Source organism: Pseudophryne corroboree, chromosome 6 (genome assembly GCF_028390025.1).
Source record: "Pseudophryne corroboree isolate aPseCor3 chromosome 6, aPseCor3.hap2, whole genome shotgun sequence".
NCBI lineage: Eukaryota > Metazoa > Chordata > Amphibia > Anura > Myobatrachidae > Pseudophryne > Pseudophryne corroboree.
In genome coordinates this window covers 74,500,815-74,518,208 of record NC_086449.1, presented here as the reverse complement: position 1 = coordinate 74,518,208, position 17,394 = coordinate 74,500,815, and the positions used below count along the sequence as shown (strand labels likewise).

Below are 17,394 nucleotides of genomic sequence, written 5' to 3'. Positions count from 1 at the left end.
CCTCCACTAAGTCAGGAACATCAACCTGGGTTGTAGATTACTCATCAGAAGCAACTGTATCAGTGTCTGACAGATCAGTATATTCCCCATCCTCATCAGTGGAATTATCCAAAATTTTAGTGGATTTTGAGGAAGAAATGGCCCGCTGAGATGACCCCTTTGCCCCAGAAGGGCGTGAGGTAGACTTTTGTTTAACCAAAGATTGATTGAGTTGTTGTAACTGGGTAGACAGAGTATCCGCCCAGGGCGGATTAACTACAGGGGCAATATGTGGCTGTAATGGCACAGGAGGTCCCACAGAGGGCGTAAGACGTGTTACAAGCGTAGTCAGCATACCTGAAAACGCTGTCTAAGGTGGGTCCTGACTGGCCACAGGTGCTGCAAGCTCACTGGAAGGAGTCTGGCACCCAGTGCCTGAACCCTCAACTGAAACTTCTCCCTAAAGTAAATCCGTGGAGCCAGCACTGCATGATGCAGGAGCATCTGCAGATTTCCCGACCTGTGCCACAGACAATATAGGGAATGTAGCCTTAGGGCGTAACAGTACAATAGAGCCAGACAAATACAAAACCTGTAAATAACCCTGTGTTATGTGACAGTAAATACAGAGCACAAACAGTGGATTTAAGCGGTATGAGGTGACTGAAAAACAGTGAAAAATACAAAACAGTATATCCTGTGTAGCACTATATATTACATGTACCCGGACGCACTTGGCCTCCCAGGGTACAGAATATAGTGATAGCAATATGTGTGATACACAAGAATGGAATCCACACAGCAGCTACAGGCACACTCAGTCACAGGTACAATGCAGAAGTTATTACATATAAACAATAAAACTGCACTGGACTAGTAACACTACATACAGATATGTATGTACATAGATATAACAATGCACAGTAGATACTGGATGTATATCACAGAATACTGGTACTAAATATTCAGATACCAGTACACTTGTTCTTAACTAACACTGTCTAAAATGACATGTAGAACACTTAAGTGCCTGTAAATGCACAGCGCTGATGAGACAGACGGCTTTACAGAGGAGACAGAGCCCTGCAATCCCGGAGATCAGCCCAGCTAGTAGTGAAGATGGCGCCAAAATCTCTGTCAGGGAGTGAGGGAGAGTAAAATGCAGCTCCAGGGCGGGAGCACCAGCAGTAGATGGCGCCCGGACCTGGGGGAAGGGCTACAGGTCAGCGCCTTATCCCCTATGCTGGACTTCACCACCGGGTACTATGGAGCATATTGTAAACGGATTTTAGTAAATCCGACCTGTGCTCCATGCCCTGGTGGATATAGTGGGGTCCCTTTGTGGCACAGTGTCCACGCCAGCGGCGTGGTCCGTCTCCTGGGATCGCGATTTACCGGCGGGTCCCACCTGGGGGGACCCTCTTACCTCCTCCCCGTAGTGCAGCCACGCGATCCTGGAGAGGACAGCGGTGGTGTGCCTAGAAACCAGTGCGTCTTGCTGCAAGTACCCGCGAACCCGGCCGCAGGAGTATGTAGTGCCGCTGAGGGAGGTGATGAAGCGGCAGTACAGCATGTCATAAAGACATATAAAGTGCTGCGGCCCTTGGTCTTCTAAAAAGCTCTTTTCAGGGCTGCCTAGCGCTGCCCCACCTGTTAGTGACCTGCACTGCAGGCACCAACTTACAAACTGAGCTCCCGTGCCTGGAGGCAGGGCTATAGAGGAGGCGGTGCAGTGCATCCTGGGAAAAGTCAAAGCTTTAACTCTACACCCCGATGTTATTCCCTGTGGAATACCAGTGTACCCCGCTGCAGAAATGCCATTTTAAAGTGATGATGTTCATGTCTAGAAGTATTGAAAGATTTTTTTATCATCATTTTTTTTTATAGTAAAGAAAAATGTCTCTTAATCTACTTGTATAGTATCCACTCTCAGATTAAATTATTTGGGCAGGGAGCTAATCAGTGAGTGCACATGTTAATTTTAAATGGTAAAATTTTGGGTGGAACGTTAAAGCTGATGTATAGTTATAGTAATACATTAATATAATAAATGTTACATTATATGTTCTTTAGGTATGCAGTCAGTATGTTGACACAGTTAAAATGTCATCATAAATGTCAACATGGATAGAATGTCCTATCCATTTTTGAGATGCTACCATGGAGAATAGAGATGGGTGGAGCAAATGGCCCCTGCTTCTAAGAGGTGCACCCCAATCAAACAAGAGGTGGGAGAACTCGATGCCTCAAATCCACCGGGTGAGGTCTTACTCCATGCCATGGTCATGGACTTGTACTGGGCTCTACCACCACCACCACGCGCTCATGTAGCCCAAGATGGTTGTCAATGGGTCCTTCCAAGTAATCTGGCGCACCCAAAGGATTCAAACCACGCAGGATGGCTGTGGTGACCTTCACACCTAGTAATGTAAAACCCAGAAAGTCAAAATGATAAACTTATACGGCCCCTGTGTGACTTTAGCAAACAGGTTGTTTTACCAGCAAACTAGAATGCCTGCTGTGTTAAGTCAGTCTTCAGGTACTGTTAATAACCAGTACGTTTAAGTGGCTGACCACCTCCAAGATGTCTACCTCCCCATTGTAGACCTAATGTGGTGCCTCATCCCTGATTTGCATGCACTCTGGACACAGCGGGAAGGTAGTAGAATTGGGCACAAGACCCTCTGTCATCCTCCAATGTGTGATTGGTATGCACCTTCTGGGGTTATCATTGCTAGGTGTGAAGGTCCCCATGGCCACCCTGTGGGGTCTGGACCACTTAGGCGTGCCAGATCACTTGTAAGGACCCATTGACAACCATCCTGGGCTACGGAAGTGCCCAGTGGGAGAGCCCAGCACAAGTTCATAACCAGGCATGGCGCCAGACCTCAGCAGGTGGATTTGAGGCATCGAGTTCTTCCACCTCTTGTTTGGTTGGTGTGCACCTCCTAGAAGCTGGGGCCCTTTACCCCGCTCATCTCTATGGTAGCTTCCCAAAAATTAAGATTTTACTTACCGATAAATCTATTTCTCGTAGTCCGTAGTGGATGCTGGGGACTCCGTCAGGACCATGGGGAATAGCGGCTCCGCAGGAGACAGGGCACAAAAGTAAAAGCTTTAGGATCAGGTGGTGTGCACTGGCTCCTCCCCCTATGACCCTCCTCCAAGCCTCAGTTAGGATACTGTGCCCGGACGAGCGTACACAATAAGGAAGGATTTTGAATCCCGGGTAAGACTCATACCAGCCACACCAATCACACTGTACAACCTGTGATCTGAACCCAGTTAACAGCATGATAACAGCGGAGCCTCTGAAAAGATGGCTCACAACAATAATAACCCGATTTTTGTAACAATAACTATGTACAAGTATTGCAGACAATCCGCACTTGGGATGGGCGCCCAGCATCCACTACGGACTACGAGAAATAGATTTATCGGTAAGTAAAATCTTATTTTCTCTGACGTCCTAGTGGATGCTGGGGACTCCGTCAGGACCATGGGGATTATACCAAAGCTCCCAAACGGGCGGGAGAGTGCGGATGACTCTGCAGCACCGAATGAGAGAACTCCAGGTCCTCTTTAGCCAGGGTATCAAATTTTTAGAATTTTACAAACGTGTTCTCCCCCGACCACGTAGCTGCTCGGCAGAGTTGTAATGCCGAGACCCCTCGGGCAGCCGCCCAGGATGAGCCCACCTTCCTTGTGGAATGGGCCTTGACAGATTTAGGCTGTGGCAGGCCTGCCACAGAATGTGCAAGTTGAAATGTGCTACAAATCCAACGAGCAATCGTCTGCTTAGAAGCAAGAGCACCCAGTTTGTTGGGTGCATACAGGATAACAGCGAGTCAGTTTTCCTGACTCCAGCCGTCCTGGAAACCTATATTTTCAGGGCCCTGACAACATCTAGCAACTTGGAGTCCTCCAAGTCCCTAGTAGCCGCAGGTACCACAATAAGCTGGTTCAGGTGAAACGCTGACACCACCTTAGGAAGAAACTGGGGACGAGTCCGCAGCTCTGCCCTGTCCGAATGGACAATCAGATATGGCTTTTGTGAGACAAAGCCGCCAATTCTGACACTCGCCTGGCCGAGGCCAGGGCCAACAGCATGGTCACTTTTCATGTGAGATATTTCAAATCCACAGATTTGAGCGGTTTAAAATGTGATTTGAGGAATCCCAGAACTACGTTGAGATCCCACAGTGCCACTGGAGGCACAAAAAGGGGGTTGTATATGCAATACTCCCTTGACAAACTTCTGGACTTCAGGAACTGAAGCCAATTCTTTCTGGAAGAAAATTGACAGGGCCGAAATTTGAACCTTAATGGACCCCAATTTGAGGCCCATAGACACTCCTGTTTGCAGGAAATGCAGGAATCGACCTAGTTGAAATTTCTTCGTGGGGCCTTCCTGGCCTCACACCACGCAACATATTTTCGCCACATGTGGTGTTAATGTTTTGCGGTCACCTCCTTCCTGGCTTTGACCAGGGTAGGAATGACCTCTTCCGGAATGCCCCTTTCCCCTAGGATCTGGCGTTCCACCGCCATGCCGTCAAACGCAGCCGCGGTAAGTCTTGGAACAGACCTGGTACTTGCTGAAGCAAGTCCCTTCTTAGCGGCAGAGGCCATGAGTCATCTGTGAGCATTTCTTGAAGTTCCGGGTGCCACGTCCTTCTTGGCCAATCCGGAGCCACGAGTATAGTTCTTACTCCTCTACGTCTTATAATTCTCAGTACCTTGGTTATGAGAAGCAGAGGAGGGAACACATACACCGACTGGTACACCCACGGTGTTACCAGAACGTCCCAGATATTGCTTGAGGGTCTCTTGACCTGGCGCAATACCTGTCCAGTTTTTTGTTCAGGCGGGACGCCATCATGTCCACCTTTGGTCTTTCCCAACGGTTCACAATCATGTGGAATACTTCCCGATGAAGTCCCCACTCTCCCGGGTGGAGGTCGTGCCTGCTGAGGAAGTCTGCTTCCCAGTTGTCCACTCCCGGAATGAACACTGCTGACAGTGCTATCACATGATTTTTCGCCCAGCGAAGAATCCTTGCAGTTTCTGCCATTGCCCTCCTGCTTCTTGTGCCGCCCTGTCTGTTTACGTGGGCGACTGCCGTGATGTTGTCCCACTGGATCAATACCGGCTGACCTTGAAGCAGAGGTCTTGCTAAGCTTAGAACATTGTAAATTGCCCTTAGCTCCAGTATATTTATGTGGAGAGAAGTCTCCAGACTTGATCACACTCCCTGGAAATTTTTTCCCTGTGTGACTGCTCCCCAGCCTCTCAGGCTGGCATCCGTGGTCACCAGGACCCAGTCCTGAATGCCGAATCTGCGGCCCTTTAGTAGATGAGCACTCTGCAGCCACCGCAGAAGAAACACCCTTGTCCTTGGAGACAGGGTTATCCGCTGATGCATCTGAAGATGCGATCCGGACCATTTTTCCAGCAGATCCCACTGAAAAGTTCTTGCGTGAAATCTACCGAATGGAATCGCTTCGTAAGAAGCCACCATTTTTCCCAGGACCCTTGTGCAATGATGCACTGACACTTTTCCTGGTTTTAGGAGGTTCCTGACTAGCTCGGATAACTCCCTGGCTTTCTTCTCCGGGAGAAACACCTTTTTCTGGACTGTGTCCAGAATCATCCCTAGGAACAGCAGACGTGTCGTCGGAAACAGCTGCGGTTTTGGAATATTTAGAATCCACCCGTGCTGTCGTAGAACTACTTGAGATAGTGCTACTCCGACCTCCAACTGTTCTCTGGACCTTGCCCCTATCAGGAGATCGTCCATTTTCTTTGAAGAAGAATCATCATCTCGGCCATTACCTTGGTAAGGACCCGGGGTGCCGTGGACAATCCAACCGGCAGCGTCTGAAACGGATAGTGACAGTTCTGTACCACGAACCTGAGGTACCCTTGGTGAGAAGGGCAAATTGGGACATGGAGGTAAGCATCCCTGATGTCCCGGGACACCATATAGTCCCCTTCTTCCTGGTTCGCTATCACTGCTCTGAGTGACTCCATCTTGATTTGAACCTTTGTATGTAAGTGTTCAACTATTTCAGATTTAGAATAGGTCTCACCGAGCCGTCTGGCTTCAGTACCACAATATAGTGTGGAATAATACCCCTTTCCTTGTTGTAGGAGGGGTACTTTGATTATCACCTGCTGGGAATACAGCTTGTGAATTGTTTCCACTACTGCCTCCCTGTCGGAGGGAGACGTTGGTAAAGCAGACTTCAGGAACCTGCGAGGGGGAGACGTCTCGAATTTCCAACCTGTACCCCTGGGATACTACTTGTAGGATCCAGGGGTCCACTTGCGAGTGAGCCCACTGCGTGCTGAAACTCTTGAGACGACCCCCCCCACCGCACCTGAGTCCGCTTGTACGGCCCCAGCGTCATGCTGAGGACTTGGCAGAAGCGGTGGAGGGCTTCTGTTTCTGGGAATGGGCTGCCTGCTGCAGTCTTCTTCCCTTTCCTCTATCCCATGGCAGATATGACTGGCCTTTTGCCCGCTTGCCCTTATGGGGACGAAAGGACTGAGGCTGAAAAGACGTTGTCTTTTTCTCCTTTATACGGCAATACTTCCATGTGCCGTTTGGAATCTGCATCACCTGACCACTGTCGTGTCCATAAACAACTTCTGGCAGATATGGACATCGCACTTACTCTTGATGCCAGAGTGCAAATATCCCTCTGTGCATCTCGCATATATAGAAATGCATCCTTTAAATGCTCTATAGTCAATAAAATACTGTCCCTGTCAAGGGTATCAATATTTTCAGTCAGGGAATCCGACCAAGCCACCCCAGCGCTGCACATCCAGGCTGAGGCGATCGCTGGTCGCAGTATAACACCAGTATGTGTGTATATACTTTTTAGGATATTTTCCAGCCTCCTATCAGCTGGCTCCTTGAGGGCGGCCCTATCTGGAGACGGTACCGCCACTTGTTTTGATAAGCGTGTGAGCGCCTTATCCACCCTAACGGGTGTTTCCCAACGCGCCCTAACTTCTGGCGGGAAAGGGTATACCGCCAATAATTTTCTATCGGGGGAAACCCACGCATCATCACACACTTCATTTAATTTATCTGATTCAGGAAAAACTACAGGTAGTTTTTTCACACTCCACATAATACCCTTTTTTGTGGTACTTGTAGTATCAGAAATATGTAACACCTCCTTCATTGCCCTTAACAAGTAACGTGTGGCCCTAAAGGAAAATACGTTTGTTTCTTCACCGTCGACACTGGAGTCAGTGTCTGTGTCGACCGACTGAGGTAAAAGGACGTTTTAACGCCCCTGACGGTGTTTGAGACGCCTGGACAGGTACTAATTGGTTTGCCGGCCGTCTCATGTCGTCAACCGACCTTGCAGCGTGTTGACATAATCACGTAATTCCTTAAATAAGCCATCCATTCCGGTGTCGACTCCCTAGAGAGTGACATCACCATTACAGGCAATTGCTCCGCCTCCTCACCAACATCGTCCTCATACATGTCGACACACACGTACCGACACACAGCACACACACAGGGAATGCTCTGATAGAGGACAGGACCCCACTAGCCCTTTGGGGAGACAGAGGGAGAGTTTGCCAGCACACACCAAAAACGCTATAATTATACAGGGACAACCTTTATATAAGTGTTTTTCCCTTATAGCATTTTAATATATATAGTCATATCGCCAAATAAGTGCCCCCCCCCCCTCTCTGTTTTAACCCTGTTTCTGTAGTGCAGTGCAGGGGAGAGCCTGGGAGCCTTCCCACCAGCATTTCTGTGAGGGAAAATGGCGCTGTGTGCTGAGGAGAATAGGCCCCGCCCCCTTTTCGGCGGGCTTCTTCTCCCGTTTTTCTGAGACCTGGCAGGGGTTAAATACATCCATATAGCCCCCAGGGGCTATATGTGATGTATTTTTTAGCCAGAATAAGGTACTATCATTGCTGCCCAGGGCGCCCCCCCCAGCGCCCTGCACCCTCAGTGACCGCTGCTATGAAGTGTGCTGACAACAATGGCGCACAGCTGCAGTGCTGTGCGCTACCTTATGAAGACTGAAAAGTCTTCTGCCGCCGGTTTCTGGACCTCTTCACTTTTCGGCATCTGCAAGGGGGTCGGCGGCGCGGCTCCGGGACGAACCCCAGGGTGAGACCTGTGTTCCGACTCCCTCTGGAGCTAATGGTGTCCAGTAGCCTAAGAAGCCAATCCATCCTGCACGCAGGTGAGTTCACTTCTCTCCCCTAAGTCCCTCGATGCAGTGAGCCTGTTGCCAGCAGGACTCACTGAAAATAAAAAACCTAACAAAACTTTTACTCTAAGCAGCTCTTTAGGAGAGCCACCTAGATTGCACCCTTCTCGGCCGGGCACAAAAATCTAACTGAGGCTTGGAGGAGGGTCATAGGGGGAGGAGCCAGTGCACACCACCTGATCCTAAAGCTTTTACTTTTGTGCCCTGTCTCCTGCGGAGCCGCTATTCCCCATGGTCCTGACGGAGTCCCCAGCATCCACTAGGACGTCAGAGAAAATAGGATTTTGGTACTTACCAGGTAAATCCTTTTCTTTGAATCCATAGGGGGCACTGGAGTACTCTTGGGATATGGATGGCTTTAGCAGGAACAGGGCACTGAATATTTAAATTTAGAACTCTCCTCCCCTCCATATCCCAGAGTACCTCAGTGTTTTTTACTGAGCCGAACAGGAGCGATAGAGAGGTTGACAATGGAGAATTACATATAACATAACGGACAACAATAAAGTTGACACATAACGTTACTGACAACTAAACAGTTGACACCATAACCAATAGAACTTGAAACTTTGAACCAGTCGGTGAGAATGTGTTACCATAAGATCTCCTGAACTTACCACAAACCAGGTAAAACTGCTCTAGGTGGGCGTCCAGTGCCCCCTATGGATTCAAAGAAAAGGATTTACCTGGTAAGTACCAAAATCCTATTTTCTTTTTCATCCACTAGGGGTCACTGGAGTACTCTTGGGATGTACCAAAGCTTCCCTCGTGGGCGGGAGAGCTGTTTTGCACCTTTAACACTAGGCGGCCAAAGCTAGACGCTGATGCCGCAAACGTATCAAACTTTGAGCTGTTACTGATGTAGGCGGTTGTAACCTAGCATGAAGGTAAGCCTGACGTATGGTCAGTTTTATCCATCTGGATAAGGTCTGCTTAGAAGCTGGCCAACCCATCTTGGCAGCATCATAGAGAACAAACAACGTATCCATCTTACGAACTGTAGACGTTCGGGATACATAAACGCGTAATGCGCGTACCACATCCAAAGTTCCAGAATTTCCTGTTAAACACAGGAACTACTATTGGTTGATTGATGTGAAAAGATGACACTACCTTTGGTAAGAACACAGGATTCGTCCGAAGTTCCGCTCTATCATCATGAAACACCAAATACGGTGGCTTGCATGACAAGGCACCCAAATCTGAAACACGCCTTGCCGAAGCTAAGGCTGGTAGAAAAATTGTTTTCCAAGTGAGAAACTTAATATCCACTTGTTGTAAGGGTTCAAAATATGAAGACTGTATAAGAAATCTAAAACCAGATTCAAGTCCCATGGCGCTGTAGGTGGAATTAATGGAGGCTGTACTCTGAGGACACCTTGCAGAAAAGTGTGTACAGACGGCAATAGAGCCAATCGCCTTTGAAAGTAAATTGACAAAGCAGATACCTGCACCTTTAGTGTAGATAAACGCAGTCCTCCATCTAACCCCGTCTGTAGAAATAACAAAAGACGGGATAACTTGAAAGATGATGTCGGAAACTTCCGAGCTTCACACCAACCTATATAGGCACGCCAAATTCTGTAATAATGAGCTGCTGTAACCGGCTTCCTAGCACGTAACATGGTTGGTATAACTGATTTTGGAATGCCCTCTCTTCTTAAGAGGGAGGTCTCAACAGCCACCCCGTCAAACGCAGCCGCGCTAAATCGGAATAAAGGAACGGACCCTGTTGTAACAAGTCCGGACGTAGTGGGAGCGGCCAAGGATCGTCTGCGAGTAGTCCGCGGAGATCCGAGAACCAAGCTCTCCGAGGCCAATGAGGCGCCACTAGTATGACTGTGGCGGACTAGCAACAGAGGGAGCAGCGGAAACGGTGGAAACAGATACACGAGGCTGTACGGCCACGCGATTGTGAGAGCATCCACCGCCACTGCCTTTGGATACCGCGTTCTGGACACATACTGGGGCGTTTGGCGATTGTGGCGAGATGCCATCAGGTCCACTTGAGGGTAACCCCACCTCTGGACCAACATGTGAAACACTTCTGGATTTAATGCCCATTCTCTTGGATGAAAATCCCGACGGCTGAGATAATCCGCCTCCCAGTTGTCCACTCCCAGAATGAACACTGCCGACAGTATCACTTGGTGATGCTCGGCCCAATTGAGGATTCAAGCTACTTCCCGCATTGCCATGCGGCTTCTCGTTCCTCCTTGTTTGTTGATGTACGCGACCGCCGTCGTGTTGTCTGACTGCACCTGGACAGTCTGAGACCGGAGCATGTGCACGGCTTGTCGTAGCGCATTGTAAATTGCCCGGAGTTCCAGGACATTTATAGACAGCAATCTTTCTTGATCCGCCCAGAGACCCTGGAGCTGACAATTTTGAACTACAGCTCCCCAACCTCTGAGACTCGCGTCCGTCGTTAGAATTATCCAATTCCAGGCGCCGAACCATTTTCCTGCGGTTAGATTGTGTACTTTGAGCCACCAGAGTAGAGATACTCTGGCCCGAGGCGACAACCTCACCTTGTGGTGAATCTGCAGATGCGGGCCCGACCACTGTGCGAGAACATCCAGTTGAAAAAGGGCGTGAGTGAAATCTTCCGAACTGAAGCGCTTCGAAAGCCGCCACCATTGTGCCTAAAAGGCGAATGCACAAATGTACCTTTTTCTGTGCGTGGCTTGAGCACTAATTGTACCAGATGACGACTAATCTGTACTTTCTGTTCTGGTAGGTAAATTCTTTGATTTACCATATCGAGAATCATACCTAGGAATTGAAGTCGTTGAGACGGAATTAGATGCGATTTCCTGAAGTTGACAATCCAACCGTGCTGAACTAGTACATTGTACGTTAGCAACGCATGTTGGAGGAGCATCTGTTGAGACGGAGCTTTGATGAGCAGATCGTCCAAGTACGGAACTATTATCACTCCCAGGAATCTGAGATGAGCTATCATCACAGACATCACTTTTGTGAATAACCGAGGTGCTGACGAGAGGCCAAACGGTAGAGCCTGAAATTGGTAATGGTTTTGCTGTACCGCAAACCTTAAGAACCTCTGATGCGGTGGCCAAATCGGAATGTGTAAGTACGCATTCCTGAGATCCAGCGCTATCATGAATTCCTGTGGCTCTAAACCTGCAATTACTGACCGCAGGGATTCCATCTTGAATCTGTAGTAAATGACGTACTGATTGAGACCCTGTAGGTTCAATATCGGTCTGACTGAGCCATCCGGCTTTGGTACCCCAAAAAGACTGGAATAATAACCCTGACCTTGTTGGTGAACAGGGACCGGAATCAAAACTGCTGAATCTAGCAGAAACTGGATCGCAATCTGCAGAACCGCCTTCTTGTCTTCCGACAGAGGCAGTCCTGTTGAAAAACCTCCCTGGTGGGAGACAGTCGTGCGGATCCACCCATCTATGGATGTCTGGAACCACGCCGACTGGAACGTCTGAAGGCGTGCCCCCACAAGTGAATATCCGAGATGGGCTGGGAGGCCGCCATGCCACTGGCTTGTCGGCGACCTTAGCGTCCTGACGACGGGTGTTCCTCTACCACGTCTACCAGGCGTGGTTGTACCTCTACCACGGCCTCGAAAGTGCTGAGGACTAAAGGATTTGAACGCTGGACCAGAGTATTTCCTTCTAGGTACCGTTGGAGGGAATGGTAGGAAGACAGACCCCCCCCGACCCCCCCCCCCCCCCCCTTTGACACAGACTAATCTACCATTGGAGGATTCTCCGTGACAGACTCTGGAAACGGGTAACTAGTCTTAAACCGGCGAGGTATAGAAAACCGTTTATCCGGATTCTTCTATTAGCATCTTATGAAGAGATTCCGAAAAAGGAAAACACACTTGAAATCTCTGTTGTTTAGTAAATCCTACCTCATCATATGTTAGAGGTTCTTCTGTCTCCGTAAACTTCAGAGACTGACGCACCGCCCTAATGAGATTATCAATGCACGGGCTGTCAAAATCCTCACTATCTGACTGCTGGTCCAACTCGCCTTCCTCATGCTCATCTTGCGCAGTGAGGTCTGGCATAGAATCGTCAGAACACAACATAGCAGTTACTGGTAAATTATAAGACAAAAGAAAATCATCCTTTTTGTTTGTTTTTTTTACAGACATTGCAGTGAAAGTGCTTTTTTTTATTTTATTTTCTGGTGCCTTACTCATTATGCAGACAGACAACACAAACCGACAAATAGAGACAGCTCGCACGACTCAGTAAAATGGTTACTAAGGTGTGTCTATGTGTCGTAGGGCAGGATTTTCTGAAACTGAAAGAGAAACAGGATTGAACAGGAAGCATGGTTAAAATGGCCCCCATGCCCTGCTTATACTTATAAATCACAGTTCAGTTTATAACACATGTCTAAAGTGTATAACCTGAAACTAACTTCGTTAAAAAACATCCTGTTAATATAGGCTTAACAGCCTATGTAATTAAATCACAACCCATGCAGCCTTTCTATGGTAATACATACATCTCCCCCCCTGTGCTCCGTGTACCGTCTGCAGTGAAGCGGAGATCTGGCACAGGGAGCCGGGGAGCGCGCTGTCTAGCGGCGGGACGCGGCGGTGCGGTCTCTAGCGGGGAGCGGGTGCAGAGCCGGATCTGTGCGGCCGGCGCGGTGTGTGGCCTCTGAGCGGCGGTTTGAGCGGCTCTGGCGGGTGCATTACACAAGGCAGCGGCGCGGACGGGAGTATGAGGGAGCAGAGTACTGGCGGCGGCTGTACTTACCCAAAGCAGCGGCGGCGGGCGGCAGTTAACAGGAGCACTGGCGCGCAAAACAATGTTCTCCACACAGCGGGGCGGCAGCGTGAGCTGACCGCCCCATCCCCCAACATACCTGGACGCCTGTGGTGAGGGGCTATGACAGGACTTCTTCTGTAAGCTCCGTCCAGCCTTTCATGTAGGTTGCCTGCACTTGGCTGTGAGGGTACTCTGCAGTGAGGACCGACACACCAGTAGCTGCTTGTAGCAGCTTCCACTATCCCGGACCCACGCCTTTTGGAAGGGGGGGGGAGGAATGTGGATAAAGTTTAGTAAAAATTAAAATTAAAAAGAAAAAGAAAATATTCAAAATAAGTGTGGGAGCTCCACACAAGCCTTGTTGCTACTTCGAGCACAGAAAAAACACTGAGGTACTCTGGGATATGGAGGGGAGGAGAGTTCTAAATTTAAATATTCAGTGCCCTGTTCCTGCTAAAGCCGTCCATATCCCAAGAGTACTCCAGTGACCCCTAGTGGATGAAAAAGAAATACCCAGCGTAGTCACTGAACGGTAAGTCGTGCATCCTCTGTACCATTAATATCTATACTCACTTCTGTCACTTGCACACCAGTGTCCAGAGCATGCTGGACAAGTCCTATGGCAGTATCGTGGGATAAGGCATTGAGATTGTATTTTGCCCTGGAATAGAAAACAGACTGAACAGTCACCCACAGTTGGTACAAAAACCACCAGTGATTCTACACAAGGGCATTGCCGTGTCACCTTTGCTGCATGCTGGTAGATATAATATTGGGCGACAATATGTGCAGGGCCCAGCCAATAAACTCTGTCTTCCCATTCAAAAGCTCAAACAGCCGCTCCCTCTCTGCCTCATTCAGGGTCTTGGAGTCTGCAAAAGATTAATAAGGAGGTTATTGAGAGGATATTCCACCTACACACTGGGCGATGGCAGCAATTTGGACGATGAACGATCTGAATGATGATCGTTATCGTCCAAATTGTTTTGCATTGGAAAAAAAAAGACCTAAAACTAACGACTAACGACTGCGGGGACGCGCACCGTTCATCATTGGTGCCTGCACACAAAACGATATATCGTTCATTGCTCAGCAATATCGTTCATATCGCCCGTCACCCAGTGTGTAGGGCGCTTTAAAGTGGAATGGAAACACATTTTTTATCCCACCAACTGTACTATTACCATAAATAATGAAGCTGCTGCAGCGTATTCACATTATTTAATTGATATTATAGTTCTACAATTATTCCTTAATTTTTCAAACAAATAAGGTCCTTCTAATTGAGAAACCAATTAGCCCATGAACAGCTATTGTAACAGTATAACCAAGCAAAGAAAAAAAAAATAAGATTTTACTTACCGATAAATCTATTTCTCGTAGTCCGTAGTGGATGCTGGGGACTCCGTCAGGACCATGGGGAATAGCGGCTCCGCAGGAGACAGGGCACAAAAGTAAAAGCTTTAGGATCAGGTGGTGTGCACTGGCTCCTCCCCCTATGACCCTCCTCCAAGCCTCAGTTAGGATACTGTGCCCGGACGAGCGTACACAATAAGGAAGGATTTTGAATCCCGGGTAAGACTCATACCAGCCACACCAATCACACCGTTCAACTTGTGATCTGAACCCAGTTAACAGTATGACAACGTAGGAGCCTCTGAACAGACGGCTCACAACAATAATAACCCGATTTTTGTAACAATAACCATGTACAAGTATTGCAGACAATCCGCACTTGGGATGGGCGCCCAGCATCAACTACGGACTACGAGAAATAGATTTATCGGTAAGTAAAATCTTATTTTCTCTGACGTCCTAGTGGATGCTGGGGACTCCGTCAGGACCATGGGGATTATACCAAAGCTCCCAAACGGGCGGGAGAGTGCGGATGACTCTGCAGCACCGAATGAGAGAACTCCAGGTCCTCTTTAGCCAGGGTATCAAATTTGTAGAATTTTACAAACGTGTTCTCCCCCGACCACGTAGCTGCTCGGCAGAGTTGTAATGCCGAGACCCCTCGGGCAGCCGCCCAGGATGAGCCCACCTTCCTCGTGGAATGGGCCTCGACAGATTTAGGCTGTGGCAGGCCTGCCACAGAATGTGCAAGTTGAAATGTGCTACAAATCCAATGAGCAATCGTCTGCTTAGAAGCAAGAGCACCCAGTTTGTTGGGTGCACACAGGATAACAGCGAGTCAGTTTTCCTGACTCCAGCCGTCCTGGAAACCTATATTTTCAGGGCCCTGACAACATCTAGCAACTTGGAGTCCTCCAAGTCCCTAGTAGCCGCAGGTACCACAATAAGCTGGTTCAGGTGAAACGCTGACACCACCTTAGGAAGAAACTGGGGACGAGTCCGCAGCTCTGCCCTGTCCGAATGGACAATCAGATATGGCTTTTGTGAGACAAAGCCGCCAATTCTGACACTCGCCTGGCCGAGGCCAGGGCCAACAGCATGGTCACTTTTCATGTGAGATATTTCAAATCCACAGATTTGAGCGGTTTAAAATGTGATTTGAGGAATCCCAGAACTACGTTGAGATCCCACAGTGCCACTGGAGGCACAAAAAGGGGGTTGTATATGCAATACTCCCTTGACAAACTTCTGGACTTCAGGAACTGAAGCCAATTCTTTCTGGAAGAAAATTGACAGGGCCGAAATTTGAACCTTAATGGACCCCAATTTGAGGCCCATAGACACTCCTGTTTGCAGGAAATGCAGGAATCGACAGAGTTGAAATTTCTTCGTGGGGCCTTCCTGGCCTCACACCACGCAACATATTTTCGCCACATGTGGTGATAATGTTTTGCGGTCACCTCCTTCCTGGCTTTGACCAGGGTAGGAATGACCTCTTCCGGAATGCCTTTTTCCCTTAGGATCTGGCGTTCCACCGCCATGCCGTCAAACGCAGCCGCGGTAAGTCTTGGAACAGACCTGGTACTTGCTGAAGCAAGTCCCTTCTTAGCGGCAGAGGCCATGAGTCCTCTGTGAGCATTTCTTGAAGTTCCGGGTGCCACGTCCTTCTTGGCCAATCCGGAGCCACGAGTATAGTTCTTACTCCTCTACGTCTTATAATTCTCAGTACCTTGGTTATGAGAAGCAGAGGAGGGAACACATACACCGACTGGTACACCCACGGTGTTACCAGAACGTCCACAGATATTGCTTGAGGGTCTCTTGACCTGGCGCAATACCTGTCCAGTTTTTTGTTCAGGCGGGACGCCATCATGTCCACCTTTGGTCTTTCCCAACGGTTCACAATCATGTGGAATACTTCCCGATGAAGTCCCCACTCTCCCGGGTGGAGGTCGTGCCTGCTGAGGAAGTCTGCTTCCCAGTTGTCCACTCCCGGAATGAACACTGCTGACAGTGCTATCACATGATTTTTCGCCCAGCGAAGAATCCTTGCAGTTTCTGCCATTGCACTCCTGCTTCTTGTGCCGCCCTGTCTGTTTACGTGGGCGACTGCCGTGATGTTGTCCCACTGGATCAATACCGGCTGACCTTGAAGCAGAGGTCTTGCTAAGCTTAGAACATTGTAAATTGCCCTTAGCTCCAGTATATTTATGTGGAGAGAAGTCTCCAGACTTGATAACACTCCCTGGAAATTTTTTCCCTGTGTGACTGCTCCCCAGCCTCTCAGGCTGGCATCCGTGGTCACCAGGACCCAGTCCTGAATGCCGAATCTGCGGCCCTTTAGTAGATGAGCACTCTGCAGCCACCGCAGAAGAAACACCCTTGTCCTTGGAGACAGGGTTATCCGCTGATGCATCTGAAGATGCGATCCGGACCATTTTTCCAGCAGATCCCACTGAAAAGTTCTTGCGTGAAATCTACCGAATGGAATCGCTTCGTAAGAAGCCACCATTTTTTCCCAGGACCCTTGTGCAATGATGCACTGACACTTTTCCTGGTTTTAGGAGGTTCCTGACTAGCTCGGATAACTCCCTGGCTTTCTTCTCCGGGAGAAACACCTTTTTCTGGACTGTGTCCAGAATCATCCCTAGGAACAGCAGACGTGTCGTCGGAAACAGCTGCGGTTTTGGAATATTTAGAATCCACCCGTGCTGTCGTAGAACTACTTGAGATAGTGCTACTCCGACCTCCAACTGTTCTTTGGACCTTGCCCCTATCAGGAGATCGTCCATTTTCTTTGAAGAAGAATCATCATTTCGGCCATTACCTTGGTAAGGACCCGGGGTGCCGTGGACAATCCAACCGGCAGCGTCTGAAACTGATAGTGACAGTTCTGTACCACGAACCTGAGGTACCCTTGGTGAGAAGGGCAAATTGGGACATGGAGGTAAGCATCCCTGATGTCCCGGGACACCATATAGTCCCCTTCTTCCTGGTTCGCTATCACTGCTCTGAGTGACTCCATC

At 48.9% G+C, this 17,394-nt stretch overlaps 1 protein-coding gene across 1 annotated transcript in view; it reads right to left on the bottom strand.

The window, feature by feature from the left end:
* The window catches only part of RNASEH2A (ribonuclease H2 subunit A), a 90,167-nt gene that overhangs the window by 36,262 nt on the left and 36,511 nt on the right, over positions 1-17,394 (bottom strand). The window contains exons 3-4 of the mRNA XM_063931190.1: positions 13,758-13,884; positions 13,586-13,673 (exon numbers count right to left, since the gene is read on the bottom strand). Coding sequence (XP_063787260.1) covers positions 13,586-13,673; positions 13,758-13,884 — 215 coding nt within the window. The remainder of the gene's footprint in view (positions 1-13,585; positions 13,674-13,757; positions 13,885-17,394) is intronic.